At 40.4% G+C, this 17,820-nt stretch overlaps 1 protein-coding gene across 1 annotated transcript in view; it reads left to right on the top strand.

Moving 5' to 3' along the window:
• The first annotated feature begins 10,337 nt into the window (after nt 1-10,337).
• Nucleotides 10,338-17,820, top strand: part of LOC121375872 (diphosphoinositol polyphosphate phosphohydrolase 1-like) — a 36,692-nt gene continuing 29,209 nt past the window's right edge. Inside the window, exon 1 of the mRNA XM_041503548.1 lies at nt 10,338-10,554. Coding sequence (XP_041359482.1) covers nt 10,420-10,554 — 135 coding nt within the window. The 5' untranslated portion in view covers nt 10,338-10,419. The remainder of the gene's footprint in view (nt 10,555-17,820) is intronic.

Genomic DNA, 17,820 nt, shown 5'->3' on the forward strand with positions numbered 1-17,820 from the left:
AGAACTGTAGGAATTCATATTAATTGTAAATATCAAAACTTGTAGTAAGGTGCCCTTTTGACGAGTCAATGTGCCCTTCTTTTTTGCTCCCCCCCCCCTAAAAATATTTCCTGGATCCGCCCATGTGTATGTGTGTATGTGTGTTGTATGTATGTATGTATGTATGCATGCATGCATGCATGTAGGCCTATGTATGTATGCATGTATGTATACAAAACAAAAATAAGAAACAAAACATCAATAAACATTTTGTTTTAACAATATGCAAGTTCAGATCTTTAGAACTTTACACTTTGATGTGTTGAGAGTGAATTCATGCATATTTCCAAGTGAAAAAAAGTTAGCTTAGAATTCTCCTATGCGTGTTTTATGTTTAATGGTTCATTCCACTGGCCTATCGATGAGTCTGAGCGTCTGTCTGTTGTTGTTGTTGGTGTTGTTGTTTTTTCCCTTTTTTTTTTTTTTTTTAATAGTAATATTACATTGTTAAATTTAGCAGTCCTTTTTGTTTTCAAGGTCGCCGCCATGCAAACTATTTTCTACTGAAAACATCAACTCTTGGTCACTGTCCGTTATAATTCTACATAGGCCCCTACTGGTAATACGACAGGCCCATAGGAACGACACCTGGAGGGATGGGGCAAAATCTCTAATGGGATCACAACTTCTAGTGGGAGGAGGAGTGGGGTACAAGCCATATTTCTATATTTATTTATATATAGTAGTTAAAAAAAACCCAACCCGTACATTTTCGTCGTCGAGTGAAAGGGAACAGGTGCGTCCCCCTCATTGGCTTACGGGTTCCCATTTTTTGTAAGGGGGGGGGGGGGCAGGCTGGCTTTTGCCCGAATTAAACAAAAATGGATAACAACATTTTATATATATATATATATATATATATATATATATATATATATTACCATTACTACCAAACAGCTAAATAGGATTGCAAACGAATCACTGCGCACTTTTACATGAATTACAACTAATTTTGAGGGTAGAATGGTGGATATACAGGTTAGCAAATTTACCCTGAATACAGATATCTGCATAATTGTGGCCCGAATTTGAGGGTTTGCTTCAGCGCCATCTGCCCCCTGCCTCGTACGCTGATGGTTCCCCTACCTCAGTTCCTACGGACTTGTATGACATAGAGAAGCACACCCTCCGCCGACAGAGAGAGAGTGGCGTAGGCCTACATTTGGTAATCGATGATCGACGCGTATGCCTTCAGATATATACTCTTCAAAAGAAGAAACGCAAAACCACATTGTCGTAACATTTGGAGAATTGATTTAATTATTGAATGGCGAGTCCGATAATTACCAAATGTTGCAGGATTGTTCACAATTCACTCTAGTCCATTGTGAGTAAGTGATAGGACACACCACCAAGGTCAAGGTCATCTGGAGTCAATACCGGGTGTGGCCTCCGCGTGTGTTGACAACTGCCTGGCACCGCCTGCCCATTGAAGCAACCAGAGTACGGATGACGTCCCGGGGGATGGTGGCCCACTCGGCCTGCAAGGCTGCTGCCAGCTCGGGCAGAGTCTGGGGCTGTGGTTGTCGCTGTCGGAGGCGTCGGTCCAACTCGTCCCATAGATTCTCAATTGGGTTCAAATCCGGTGATGTCGATGGCCAAGGAAGGACATTAATGTTGTTGTTCTGTAGGAAAGCCGTTGTGAGACGTGCTGTGTGAGGCCTGGCGTTGTCATGTTGGAACACTGCGTTGGCGTTGGCCATAACTGGAACGATGTGTGGCCGGAGGATCTGGTCAATGTAGCCCTGTGCATTCAGGTTGCCCTGCACGTGGACCAGGTCAGTTCTGCCAGTGTGTGAGATGGCTGCCCACACCATGACACTACCCCCGCCGATCTGTGTCCACTTCCTGCACGCAGTTTGCCGCATAACGTTCACCACGACGCCTATACACGCGACATCTTCCATCATGACGTCGGAGCAGAAATCGGGACTCGTCACTGAACCACACCTGTCTCCATCGCAGTTGAGGCCATTGTCGATGAATCTGGCACCACTGCAGTCGGAGTCGACGGTGTTGTGGTGTTAAGATGACACCTCGAACTGGACGTCTGGCACGAATTCCTACCTCACGTAGGCGGTTCCGTACGGTCTGGTCGGATATCCTGCGCAAACCTGGTATTGCTGCGGCTGTGGAGGTGGCAGTAGTCAATCGTTCCCGAAGGAGGCGTACCCGGATGTAGCGGTCCTGCCCGGGGGTAGTGACCCGTGGTGGACCGGATCTAGGTCTGGAGATGGTGCTTGGGGACACATGGAATGCCCTGGCAACGGCCGTTCTGGATTCGCCTGCGTCTAGTCGGCCGATGGCATTGTTTCTCTGCGGTTCACTGAGACGTGGCATGTCCTGGATTGTCAACTGTCGGCCAGATACAGAGGCCAGGCAAGCGAACACCCTGCACTTTTATACTGTCGGTGTTCATGTTGCACGTGCAGACAACGCACGTGCAGTGGTGACATGGTTTGCACGTGGCTGCGTTTTTGCGAATATTCACATTTTGGAACTTTATTGTACAGTAGCTGCGTTTTATCGAATGTAACCGTGGGAATGTGTTTGGGACATGCAATGACCTTATATTCACAAAGCATGAACCGGTAGGAAACATAAAATCGGAGTTATAACCCATTTGTACCCTTTTGCGTTTCTTTTTTTGAAGAGTATATATAGCCTTCGTACATATCATATTATTTGGGAATGGGCGGGGTAGGGGAGGGGAGGGTATGAGACCCCGACACACACCAGCCTGGAAAATGACCAAACCACTGCGCTATCGAGTGTCCGTTATCTTCCAGTGAGTTACAGTATCAAAACGGGTCTAACGAGCGAAAGTGAGTAGAACACTTTTTAAATAAAAGTTGTAATGGCTCATAATTAAATGTCTGTATTATTCTTAACCAATAATAATAATATATAATATTAATATAAACTGAATGCGGCTAAAAATAAATAAATCTAAATATACTCTTCACAAAAAGAAACTTGACACTGATTTTCCAAGTTTAATAAAAAGAAAAACCTGGTAGACATGATACAAGTAACCAAAGATCAAGACGCCATGGGAAGAGGATTACTCTGCACATGTCCGAAACAGTATCTCTGGGAATCCACATGAAACATGCACACAGACATAGGGGTGGGCAAAATGTCAGTATCGGTTATGACCACCATGAGCTCTGATGACAGCTTGACAACGGCGACGCGTGGAAACAATCAAACGTTGCACAACACGTTGTAGAATGTTCTGCCACTCATGCTGCAGTGCCGTAAGAAGTTGGGGAAGTGTCTGGGGTGGTGGATTCCTCCGGCGCACATGCTGATCCAGTGCATCCAATAGATGTTATATTGGCGGAGGGGATAATTTTGTCATGCTCATATACCACGAAGGTTTCGAGCATGTCCGTCCCGGGTCCCGTCTCTTGATAGCCAGGGGCCTGATCCGGGACAGAATGTTATATTGGGTTTAAATCCGGCGAACGGGCAGGCCAAGGTAATGCTTGGACGTTGTGGCGCTGCAGAAACTCCTGACTAACACGTGCAACATGTGGTCTGGCATTGTCATGCTGAAACATTCCACCGTTGATGTTCATGTGCGGAATGACGTGATGCTGCTCGATATCTGATGCCCATCAGTGCACCTGCCACATGCACAAGAGCCGTCCTACCACCATGATGGATTCCTGCCCACACCATGACACTGCCACCACCGAAACGGTCGGCTTGTTGCACGCAGTTTGGAGCATAACATAACTCTCGACGTCTGTAGACACGTGTGCGTCCATCAGCACGTGACAGGAGAAAACGAGACTCAATTGATAACAAAACAGTCCTCCACCTGGCACGTGTCCATCTCACCCTCTTCTGGCACCACTGCAGGCGCTCCGCTAACTGACGTGGGGTCAAAACGTTACGTCACACTGGTCGTCTAAGGAAAATTCCTGCCTCCCTCAGCCGATTACGAACTGTCTGGTCAGAAATTCTGCGTAGTCCAGGGATTTGTGTCGTTGTGAAGATGACACACCCGGATGTATTGATCTTGAGCGGCGGTAGTTACTCTGGGTCGACCTGACCTTGGCCTGTCATTAACACTTTGAGTGGCGTTGTACCGTGCCCATAAAGCAGAAATGGTCTTTCAGGCCCCGTGCTTATAAACCTTAAAGTCGAGACTTTAATAAGTCCAGACTTTAACGTCATGGCAACGCCATTCAAATAGCATTACGTTAAAGTCTGAACTTTATTAAAGTCTAGACTTTAGTTTTATAAGCACGGGCCCTGGAGACGCCAAAGTGCCTTGTCACAGCTTGTTGAGTTGTCCATGCTTGCAATCTCCCAATGGCATTAAATTGCATTGAGCTGACGTCAATCTTGGCATTATTGCGTTACCTACAGTGTCCTTATGCGGTCTCTTTGAATCACTACTGATGTGGCCTTTTATGCCCCACCAGCGGAGGGTTTGGCATGCAAAGTCACAGAACTTCATGACGCATGTGCTTCTCTGAGGATTGCGTTTTTGCGTTTCAGTACAAACGTTGACTATGGCTACGTTTATGCGAATCGAACGTATTTTATAGTGTTTTTACATCATCATTCGTTCACTTACTTGATTGTTTTTCAGGGGCGTAGCGTGATCTGGACCTGGGGGGGGGGGGGGGTTCGAATATGAACCAAGTGGACCTTTTTCTATTTTGTTTTTGCACCACCAGAAACTCCATATGTATAAACCTGTATGTTTTAGTTCTGAAAGCGGACCATTTGCTTCAGCGGGGTGTTTGTGTGTGTGTGTGTGTGTGTGTGTGTGTGTGTGTGTGTGTTCGTCCGAACCCCCCTAGCCTACGCCCCTGTCTTTACGATGTCTTAAATTCTGTAAAAATAATCCGATAGCTTTATTTTTACCAATGTCAAGTTTCTTTGTTTTTGAAGAGTACGTTAGTTCCAATGACTGGATGAGTGCGATGCGTGAAAACCCGCAATGAAATAGTCGTATAGGCCTATGGTGTATATGCCCAAAACGCAAGCCGCAGACGTATTGGACGCAACAGTCGGACCGCACGCACGCGCCGCATCCAGTTTATATGAGCCTTAAAGTGACGGATTCTACTTTTTAAACACTACGACGTATTTTTCACTATTAAAGACGTTTTTGATCATTTAAATTAGAAATACTTACATTTTATTATTTAGAATTTACATTTTTGTACACATAAAGTAATTCTGGTCATCCAGATTTTTGTAATACCCCAAAAAGCAATTTTAATAATTCTAAAAACGCAAGTTCGTCTGATAAGTTATGGTTATTGAGGCAAACTCTAGTTATTTTCATTCTGTATTTCCCGTTTAAACACCACAGACTTTATCTTCAATCGGTTATGACCGTATCCAAATGTGTTGCAGGTTTGTAAATTAACTAAACTTAGTGCCCATTTTAAGGGCTAAAACTAAATACCATTTATCTTCCAACAAGTTAAGTGTCAAAACGTATTTAACAAGCGAAAGATAGTCGGACACTTTTTAAACAATTGTGAGATATTAAACGTGTGTCCGTTAGATATCATTTATTTAAAAGCGTTGTGTCAAGACATATTTCACGCGTGTAGCGAAAGCGAATTGTAACATACAGAGAATACCATTTATCCTACGAGTTGCGTCAAAACTATAAATAACGAGTGAAAGCGAGATGGATATAGTGTTTTCCCTAGCTTGTTTTAGCATGGTGCAGCACCATGCCTCAATAGTCTAGTACCATCTTGCCTCAATCAGCACCATGATGTCCTGAGATTAAACAAGCCTTTTTCAGTAATTAATTCTAAAATTGCCTTTATAAAACACCCAAAAAGGTATTAGTAATTAATAAAATATGCCTTTTATATCTTTTGCCATTCATTTATTAAAGCAAGCACACAAATTACATTAATGTTTATTTTAATTAAGTATTTTTTTAATTTTTAATGAAAAACAAGTGCCCCGAAAATGGTGAAAATGCCCCAAAAGTGTTGGGTCTACCATACCTTGCCTAATTTCTAGGGAAATCACTAGGATAAATTTTTTAATGTAGAAATATAACGTGCAAGACAGTGTTCAACAGATGCTTGTGACAGTCACTAGTCATTACAGAAGCTTTGGCTAATGCCCTATGTATTCTAGTAAAATATTGGATAATTTCCACTAGACCAGACCACAAATTCACTAGCTGGGACCGAGAACTAATGAATTTGTCAATCCCTCAGATATGATATACAAGTAACCATTAGATACCATTTACCTTACCAGCTGTGTCGAAACGAAAGCAAATGATCCCAAATATCCGCGCGCCTGGTGTTTGTTGTTGTCCTAATGCTTGTAATAGCCCAAAGCGGATTTTACCTCTCAATAATTTCGTACGTACGAAAAAATATATATCACGAATTAAAGTAAACACTGAGTGCTACAACCATTACTATACGACCGCAAACACATTCGATATACAGACACTGGTATTCTAAACAAGAAAATGCATTTAGTATGAAATGGTAGTCGCTAACAAGGCTCTGTTATCGCAAACATCTTACAATGGCTGCAAACTCAGAATAGTCCCTTTAATATATTCAGGAGGCTTAGCAAAAAATCGTGCACAATGATACAAGTATGAAGATGGTATTTAGCATATAAAACAACTACAACAATATGCATTGAGAATGTGACGTAGAATCTGCTTTCAAGTTCAGGCAAGAGCACATTTGTTCCCAAGAGATATATCATAAATGCAGAGCAACGAATTTCTATCTGAAAATCTGTATAATGGACCTTTCTTTGATGATGAATTACAACATGCTGATGCTAAATGTGTGGAAGAACTACATAGAATATATGAATAATATTGTTATCATTAGATTGTTTGGCCATGAAACATTGGTACAGACACGATAGTCTAGTTTATAACATCATTTAGTGCCGTGATATGAAGAATACTATCCATTTTAATTAAAAAATGGCAGCCGGACTAATCATATAAACAGAACAAAAAGAAACATAAAAGCAAAAAGGAAAAGAAAACTGTTTTAGAAGTTCTGTTTTTATGTTCAAACATTAAAAAAATTGGACAAGATAGAGCCGAACTAAAACAACAACACTCATCCATATTGAAGAATGGTACTAGGGGTCACAAAGAGGCTGTGAAGCTGGTGGGGGTAGGGGCTGACAGACCTTTTTTTTCCATATAGAATAAAGGATTTACGTAGTAAATTATAATACGTTGTTTAACATAGTATCTATAACAAAATCGAAGTTAAATATTTAATTTTTACTTGTATTTTCGAGCTTATTATCAATTAAGGTTCTAGCACGTTGCCCTAGGCACACACCTCAGATGTCTGGGGGTCCGAGCCAGTGGCTAATTGTTAGTTTGTTAACAACAACACTCCCCCTCAAAAAACAACAACAACCGCATCATCGCAACAATTCTGGAACTTTGGTCTGACCAGAGACCGATTATTTATTTATTTATTTATTTTTTTTTTTTATTATTATTATTTTTTATTTTTTATTTTTTATTATTATTATTATTATTAATTTTTTTTTTGTGGGGGGGGGGCTGGGGAGGAGGGCGCTAATTGGCACAATTGCAATTTACCAGTGTCCAGGTCTATGAAAGCCATCACTACTGCCACCCGTTGACAATGATGGTTGCAATTGCGACGACTATTGTTAACGGGTTGCACTAATGGTTGCATTTTGTGTGACAATAGTGGTTGGATTTGCATCCGTTAGTATTCATGGGTAACAACAGTGGTTGGAGTTACAATAATGGCTCCTACTGGCGCTGTAACTAGTGGGAATTTTCATGTTGGCTCAGTTGGTAAAACAATGGACTCTCATATAGAAGGTCTATGGTTCTAATACCCCCAGTGGAGATTGATTTATCGGTTACATTTGGAGCCAATGTAGGGATTGTGTGTTTTATTAGCAAAAAATGCAAGTTTACTCTTGGAAAGAAATAAGGGACGATACAAAGAGTAACAGCTAATAATGACTGCAGCCAAAATCCTCAATCCACAGTGTTTTAGTTGACCTTGCCACCATAAGCATACGGCAAACTTCCCCCTTAGTGCTGGAGAAAAATACTCAAATTTCGGGCACAGTGTGCTAACCTGAGACCTTTTTACCATGTTATTTCACGCTCCAGGCAGTGGTATGTGCTATCCTGTCTGTGGGATGGTGCATATAAAAAATCCCTTGCTGCTAATCGAAAAGAGTAGCCCATGAAGTGGCGACAGCGGATTTCCTCCCACAATATCTGTATGGTCCTTCACCATCTGTCCGACGCTATATAACCGTAAATAAAATGTGCTGAGTGCGTCGTTAAATAGAAAATTTTCCTTCCTTTTTTACCATGTATTTGCATCATTCTTCTCGCAAACTTAGTTATAATCCATGTAGGCTACAAAATGCGTAGTGATTCGTTTGCAACCTTTTATAACTGTTTGGCAGTAATACTAATATGAATAAATGTTGTTTTCCAGATTCGGGCATTTTCGTTTAATTCGGGCAAAAGCTAGCCACTGAGAGTCAACTCGATACCACTAACAATCAATTATACGTTACAGCTTTGTGTGAAGTACTACGCTAGTGAATTAAATTTGGTTTACAATTCCATGGTTTACAGTAATTTATGAGTGCATGTCATGATAGCTGTACTTATTCTAATGAGCTCTGTCCGGTGCTATTTTTGTTTTAGTAGTCTGGGAGTGGCAGTCCTCTTTTTGGTGGTGCAAAAGGGATACAGTCTCCAGAAAAAAATCTCCCCGTGAGTGGTTGTCCTATAGACATGGCTCTAGATAGAGATTCATGGAATCAAGCACTATTTTGCCAAATGCCCATTCGACTCTGCATTGTGTAGAGATACGACCCTGGTTTTGTCGTGCAGATTACCTATTTCTTTTCTTCTGTATATAACCCAGTCAAGGCCTGTAACAGTTTCACTGCTCATAACCTACAACTCTGGAACAAACCTTCAATTGAGGGGGAGGGGGTGGGTAGGTGGGGGCGCAAACCTATGTGGCATAAAAGTCTCATACCGAGGTTCCATGTTTCGAATCCTCTCAGTGGAGGTTTATTTATCTGTTACATGTATATGGAACCGACGTAGTGGCTGGGTTTGTTCTTTGCCCAAGAATACACAGTCAATTGAGACGTAATAATCTGCCCGTGGCCCACAGTTCCTGGACGTAGCTTCTTGTGAGTGGACAGTATCACCGTGTATCATCGTACACAGGATATTGCGAGTATGCATGGGCGTACATAGGATTTTGAAAAGGGGGGTTCCAAAATAGATTGCAGAGATATTGGGCATATATTTCTATGTTGAGTTTTGAAAAGGGGGGTTCCGAAATAGATTGCAGAGATATTGGGCATATATTTCTATGTTGAGTAAATATAATAATGTCAGATATCAATGTCAGATATATTAAATTATTAAAAAAAAGCGATTTCAGGGGGGGTTTGGTCGAACCTATCGACCCCCACCCCTATGTACGCCCATGGTATGACATTGTGCTAGTAAGAGCGTAGCGTGGTCTGGACCTAGGGAGGGAGTTCAAATATGCACCTACGGACTCCGTTGTCAACATTTTCCCTGGATACCTATCTGAATAGCCTAGAATATTATACTGTAGAAAAAGAAGAAGAAAAGGTTTTAGCGTAGCGCGAGGGTTCGTCCGAACAACCAGGCATGACGGAGCAGGGGAGGGGGGTGGGGGGCTGAATTATGAATAAAAAATATTATTGGTAGTAAATCTTAAGGCAGAGATGGATTTTACTTGTAGAATACAACCCATATAGAACCCTCAGTCTTCGCCCTTGGATCCTATTGGCAGTACTGGGATTTCCCTATTAGCTCAGTTGGTAGAACGCTAGACAGAGGGTCCACGGTTCAAATTCAATCCCCTCTATGAAGTAGTGCAGGGAGCACATTAATGATTAAGTCAATACCACTACTAAATAGAGATTTTAGAAGTATTGATGTTAAATTAATATTTTGGCCACTACTTTAATACACTGCACATAAAACAGAACATATTTATTGTTTCAGAACACATTCCTGTTTCTTTTTACATCAATTAATAAATCAATGTGCTCTAGTGATGTCGTTAAACAAAATTAAACAAACTTTTTACATCAAATTTAAATATTTTGCTATTACGAGGTGAGCACAACGCAAACCAAATTATGCTCTTCCAATAATTACCCATTTGCGCACGGCTCGAATGTTTAGATACAGCTACACTATCTCGACCATTCACTCGGCACACGATGTGTTTTGGTGGGTAATCCGTTACGTCTCTGCCTGTCAACATGTAAGAGCGCCACGTGAGCGCGTGTACGACTGTCACAGCGATGTAAACATGAACATGAATGACAATCGACTCTGATGTGGCTGAAAAGCGAAATATGGTCAAAGAGAAGCCGAATTCGACGAGAACTTACGACGAAGATGGGTTTCGGCGAAGAGCTGCCTGTCTGTGTTTTCGCGATGCGGCTGAAGACGAAGTAAGTTTAATTTTGTCTAACCGTGCGCGATCGAGCGCGAAAACCCCGCGCAAAACAACAAAACAAAAAAATCTTAATGAGAAAGATAAACAGCAACAAGTTCACATTATGCAGTTTTCATAGTTAAAATTTGTTTTGTTTATTAGCACTATTATAGGCTACCACATTAATTTTATATCATCGGTTATTGGATGTTATTTAATAATTTTGACAGCCCTAGTCTACAAAGGAAATCCAGCAAGGACTTGCCTTTGGCACTGTCACTAACCATAACCATAACCCTAACTATTTATGATAAGTATTTATAATGTTCTTTATATGTGACAGTGCCAAAGGAAAGTCCTACCGAAATGGATTATATTTTTCCATTTTTTGGCTGCTTCCATAAAAATTTGTGTTCAAGCACGCCTGACGTTTGCACAACCTATGGCTGCCACACTTCTGTCAAGACAGATTTTTCAATTTTTCCAATGAATCTTTTATATGCACTTTCAACCAGCCTCGGTGGCGTCGTGGCAGGCCATCGGTCTACAGGCTGGTAGGTACTGGGTTCGGATCCCAGTCGAGGCATGGGATTTTTAATCCAGATACCGACTCCAAACCCTGAGTGAGTGCTCCGCAAGGCTCAATGGGTAGGTGTAAACCACTTGCACCGACCAGTGATCCATAACTGGTTCAACAAAGGCCATGGTTTGTGCTATCCTGCCTGTGGGAAGCGCAAATAAAAGATCCCTTGCTGCCTGTCGTAAAAAGAGTAGCCTATGTGGCGACAGCGGGTTTTCCTCTAAAAACAGTGTCAGAATGACCATATGTTTGACGTCCAATAGCCGATGATAAGATAAAAAATCAATGTGCTCTAGCGGCGTCGTTAAATAAAACAAACTTTACTTTATATGCACTTTCCCACAGACAGGACAGTGCATACCACAACCTTTGAATCTGGGAAAAAACCAGTGACAAGTTCAGTCCCACCTCAAGCGAGCGTTCTACCCACTGAGCTAAATCCTGCCCAAGAAAATTTTGATAGAGCCCCATTAAAAGGCCTTAACATATAAAAAGTTAGTTTTGTTTAACGACGCCACTAGAGCAGGATAAGATATATTAACATAAAACAGGTCTGAAAATTGTAAGAACGATAATTTCCAGGCATGGATCCAGGGCTTTGTGAAAGGGGTATGTCAGGGGTGGAGCGGAACAGGGTAAGAGGTGTTTGAAATGGCTTTTATTATTATTATCATGGGCGTAGGAAGGTGCCAAAAAGTGTGTGTGTGGGGGCACACACATATATATATATAAACACATGTATAAATATATAAAAAAAACATCGCTGCTCTCACAAAGTAGGGGGGCACATGCCCCCCTTCCCCCCCCACACACTTCCTACGCCAGTGATTATTTTTGATTTGGTACCACCCCCTTGATCTGCACCTTTTTCCGTTCTTCATTTGTGTTTCACTCGTGCAAATCTGGGTTTTTGGTAACCAGGTTTTGTTCCAGGAGATCATATACAGTCATAATGGGTTGGTTATATGCAAGCTCGAAATGGGTTACCTCAGTTTGTTTTAGGCAACAAATGGTTTATGCAGATTTTCAATTATTGTCCTGTGTGGACATTTTATTTGTTTACCTTGTGGAGCAGCCAGGGGTCTTTTTGTAGTATTTGTTTGTTTTAATTAACGACACCACTAGAACACATTGGTTAATTAATCATCGGCTATTGGATGTCAAACATTTGGTAATTCTGACTCATGGTCATCAGAGGAAACCTGCTACATTTTTCCTAATGCAGCAAGGGATCTTTTATATTCATTTTCCAACAGACAGGAAAGCACATACCACAGCCTTTGACCAGTGGTGGTGCACTGGTTGGAACAAGAAAACCCCCAATCAGTTTAATGGATCCACCGATGTGGTTCGATCCTGCAATGTAAGCACCTCCAGCGAGCACACAACTGACTGAGTTAAATCCTGCCCCCTTTATGTAGTGATGCCAGAGTTGATTTATCAGGACCAGCTCTGGAATTTATTGTAAAAACATTTTAAAATAATAATTTAGTAATACACAGGTTTTAAGCAGTCATTAAACATGTCGCCAAATGCATTTTAAAGTTGAATTTATCAAATATATGACATTACAAATTCGGCAAAAGGCTAATTCGAAAACCATGTGTTGTTTGTGTATAGTAATTTTAAAAAACTACAAATTCTCCTTAGTTAAATCCGCACACCCTAGTTCCATCCAGTGAAAATAAATTATAATTTGGTTAATCTACAAACCTGTAACACACTTAGATCACGTTTTTATCAAATGGAGTGAAAAAGCGGGTTTTATATCGATAAATACCATGGGAATCCCCATGTCCCAATTGTTTGAAATAATTTTGAAGGTTAGTATTCTGATGTCACTGGTAGATGTCGCTCGAAGCACAACAATGCCTACGTCACGACAAATTTCACAGACTTGGGGTGTGTTCTTTTCACCTCTCCTGGACATGTTCCAACTGTTCTGTCCTGGTTGTATCCCCTCTCCAGATATCGTAAGACTTAGCAAAATTATTGGTTTTAAGGGTTTATAACGTTTTGTATTAAGACACTTACTTGTCTGAACTTTATTGTTACTGAAAATGTTCACGAACTGTGAAGAAAAATCTCACAAATGAACAACAACAAATTGGATGTTGATTGCGCGAACCGTGCACGAGAAAACAAAATGATAACGGTCACGTGATATACCAACGTCTGTGACATTGAAATGGAAATATCCCCTCTAAAAATAGATTGGACCTCGCTTGCTTAACGTTTTTTTTTCGACAACACGTCTTGTGAAAAAATGCAAAAAATGCATTTCGTGGTTTTACAAACATCAGGATTACCAAAAAGCACTTCAGATGAATGGAAATGTGTATTCTAAATAATAAAATGTAAGTAAAGTGCAATTTTATTTGTGAAAAATGGGGTTTAATAGCGAAAAACAATGCCATAATGGTTAACAAATAAACGTAGCTAGGGCGTGTCCCTTTAAATGTTACTTGAATTTGGCTTCAGATTTTTAAAATTAAATTTGCCAAACTGCTATTAATTTTTGGCATCCAGCTTATACCCTAAATACATGTAAAACTTAGTGAAATCATAATCCTAATAAAACCACATGAATGCAAAAGATGAACTGTTAAATTGTGGTATGCGCACTCCTATTATAAAATTTGTATAAATAAAACCTTTTTGCTAATTGAAAGGCTGTTCGTTTCAACTTATTTTCGTGCTTATATCCAATTGAAGTTCAAGCATGCTGTCCTGGGCACACACCTCAGCTATCTGGGCTGTCTGTCCAGGACAGTGGATTAGTTGGTTAGTGGTTAGAGAGAGAGAAGACGATGTAGTGGCCTTACACCTACCCATTGAGCCCGTAAGAACTCGCTCTGGGTGGGAGCCAGTACCGGGCTGCGAACCCTGTACCTACCAGCCTGTAGTCTGATGGCTTAACCACTGCACACCGAGGCCGGTTTCTCAGGATCAAGCTGTATCATACACTGACAATTGCTGTAATAGCTGATAACACAGGCTGGTATATCATTAAACACACATTTTTCTTTCCCAGTATGCTGTGTGTTATCAGTGTTAGTATATATAAATACGGTTTTGTTGACTCTTCTCCTGTTTGTTCTCTCCATAATCAGGTGTCTTAGACTTGTTTTGTTGGGCTGACACCTGACAGATTTGTGAGTAAAGAGTAGGCCAAGTGTCAATCCTGTAGTATATTCTGTTACATATTTAGCATAAAAACAGGGCTCGAACTTACGGATGTGTCACCAACGGCAAGTAAAAAAACCCAATTACTGTGGTTAAAACAGTCGCTGTTACTGCTGTTATTATTAGATGCCACCAAATGATGAATTGGGGCGGGACGTAGCCCAGTGATAAAGCGCTCGCTTGATGCACGGTCGGTTTGGGATCGATCCCCGTCAGTGGGCCCATTGGGCTATTTCTTGCTCCAGCCAGTGCTACACGACTGGTACATCAAAGGCCATGGTATGTGTTATCCATGAGTAGCCCATGAAGTGGCGACAGCGGGTTTCCTCTCTCAATATCTGTGTGGTCCTTAACCATATGTCTGACACCATATAACTGTAAATAAAATGTGTTGAGTGCGTCATTAAATAAACCATTTCCTTCCTTCCAAATGATGAATTGAATTTTAAGGCCTCTTTTTTTTTTCACCAACAAAATTACCGTAAAGTTTGTTTTCTTTGACACCACTAGGTCACATTGATTCATTAATCATAGGTTACCAGATGTCGAACTTGCTGCTCTTCTTTAAACCTATTATAGACACAATGTCTCCTTTGTTGAAACATTCTGTGAACTCTTGCACATTATGAAATTTAGATAATGGCGACCATTTTGATTCTATATTACTCTCCTTGAACTAGTCTTAGCAGGGGAGTGATGGGGAGAGAGAGTGATTGCTCCCTTTAAATGTCAAGGTCGGACTGCATTCAATGAATGCACAGAAAACGTGCATAAAATACGGCTGACAGAACACTAATATATTTTCCTATGGGAATAGTGCCTCTGAAGAATTGAAAAACAAAATCGACACGTAATTTCATTTACAAAATTGTTAATCTACTTTGAACCACTCATGTTCTTGTTAGAGCAGATGCACTAATTCTAGCATCATATTTCTGAATTCAACAACCAACAATTGCGTTCCCATTTACTGTTTAGCTTCACATGCTTACACTGATGAAAAGTGCCAAAACTGTGAAGAAAATGTGCATTTAGGATAAGTTGAGCTGAATCAATATTTGATCAGGGCCAGCACTTACACGCTAGTGTTCTCTCATTTCTCACACCAGGGTCCAGACGTTTCCATTTGTTGAGCCATCAGATTTATATCTATAGAACTACTTTCCCAACAACAGAGTTGGGTTAGTAACGAGATTCTCCAATTATCTGGAAGACAAATGTCATTAATTGATGCTATGCTATCTAAGTCTGGCACCATGTGATATACACTGGAGAAATTAGGAAATAGTTCTTTCTGAATATAAGCTTTATTGCAGACAAATATTTAAATACTGTGGCATGAGATCTAAAGCAGAGCAGATTTCATGTGTATATATCTCTGACGGATCCACAGTGTGAATTTCTAAAGAAGGAATACCGGTAATATGTATCTATTGTAAGAAGTTGACATTTTGTTAGGACATTAAAAAACCCCATGTATTTATTCTTTATAACCCAGATATTCATAAAAATGCTAAAAAAACCCCACATTATTTTATTATTATTTTAGATATGGAAATGACAGGAGACAAAAAATCCAGAAAGCTTTGCATCATCTTAAAAATTGGTGTTAATATGGGCTATTGAAGTTCAATATTGTTTTGTCCCTAGAGCACATTGATTTATTAATCACTGGACATTTGGATGTCAAACATTTGGTAACTCGTATGATTCATAATCTCAACCCCTGCAATTGCCCATGGCAGTCAGCAATACCGTGGACATTGCCGTGGAGTTTTTAATTCTCAACGACACTTTTTTGCCTTGGTACTCCATTCAGTTTTTTTCAGTGGCATTTTTTTTTGCCGTGGTCATTTTCTTAATTGCAGGGGTTGTAATCATCAGCTAAAACCTGCTACGGTTTCCATTAGCAGCATTTTTTTTTAAAGACAGGACAGTACAGACCATGGCCTTTGATAGACCAGTCATAGGGCAGGAACAGGAGTTTGATCCTACAACCCAAGCACTGTTATAACCGTCTTGAGTAAGATCCCGTCCCATTATTCACAAAAGAAACAAGGACAGAATCTGTTTGGTGACTCTATAATCCAAATTCCAGAAAAGCTGAATTTTTGTTTATATCTCTTTTATATCTTATTAAGATTCAAGCATACTGTACTGGACAACATTAGAATTATCTGGACAGTATGTCCAGCTAAGATCGAGGGTAATAAGTTTAAATGATTACGGAAACTTCATGCTACTACATGAGTTACTCTTACCAACTAGTAGCAAGTAATCTTTTATATGTACCACAGACAAGGCAGCACATACCATGTTCTTTGATACACCAGTCATGAAGCACTGTAATGTACAGAGTACTCAACATCTCCAGGTGGTCACTATATACTGCTTAACTTTAGAATAGACAATCCATGTTTCAGTCTGGTATATGCTACAGACAAGGCAGCACATACCATGATCTTTGATACACAGTGCTTCATGTAATGTTCACAGCATTCAACATTCCCAGGTGGTCACCATGCAATGCTTAACTTTAGAATCATCGACAATCAATGTTTCAGTCTGCTACAGCCCAAAGCTCTTGTTTTATACGTGCCACAGACAAGGCAGCACATACGATGATCTTTGATACACAGTGCTTCATGTAATGTTCACAGCACTCAACATTCCCAGGTGGTCACCATACAATGCTTAACTTTAGAATCATTGACAATCAATGTTTCAGTCTGCTACAGCCCAAAGCTCTTGTTTTATACGTGCCACAGACAAGGCAGCACATACGATGATCTTTGATACACAGTACTTCATATAATGTACACAGCACTTGATATTCCCAGGTGGTCACCATACACTGCTTAACTTTAGAATCATCGAAATCAGTGTTTCAATCTGTTACAGCCCAAAGCTCTTATTAGATGTGATCGATACATGAGATTAGCAGGACAACAATTTGCTACTATTGATTATTTCATTACCATGTAATTCGTTTTCATTTTATTTTTTATTGAAATCTACCATTTACATGATTACAATCTCCCTCGCCAGTACAGCAAGTGTCATCATGAAAAGGTTTGCAAGCATGTCCGATGTGAACTGTAAGGGAATTAGAGATAGGCGGTATTGAAATTTTATGTTTGGTATCAGTATTGGTAATTTAGGGGTGATTTATCTAGGTATCAGTATGGTATTCGGTATTGACACAATACCGATACCAATATCAAGCGGTATTTTTGGTATTCTTGGCTTTAAATGCATGGCTGAGTTGAGGCTCACCTGCTAATTTCATCTAAATAAAATTAAATTCCATATACACGGCTCTCGTCTGATTTATGCCCAACCCATTTTGCGTTCGTCAGATATATTGTTAGTGTTTTACTAAATGGTGGGAATCATTTTTCACTACTGAAATTTCCATATTTTGACGTTTGCTCCGTACGGTAAATCGATATTGACATGATACTGATACTGAATGGTATATATGGTATACTGCCCAGCTCTAAAGGGAATCTGAGT

The sequence above is a fragment of the Gigantopelta aegis genome, chromosome 6 (genome assembly GCF_016097555.1).
Source record: "Gigantopelta aegis isolate Gae_Host chromosome 6, Gae_host_genome, whole genome shotgun sequence".
Taxonomy (NCBI): domain Eukaryota; kingdom Metazoa; phylum Mollusca; class Gastropoda; order Neomphalida; family Peltospiridae; genus Gigantopelta; species Gigantopelta aegis.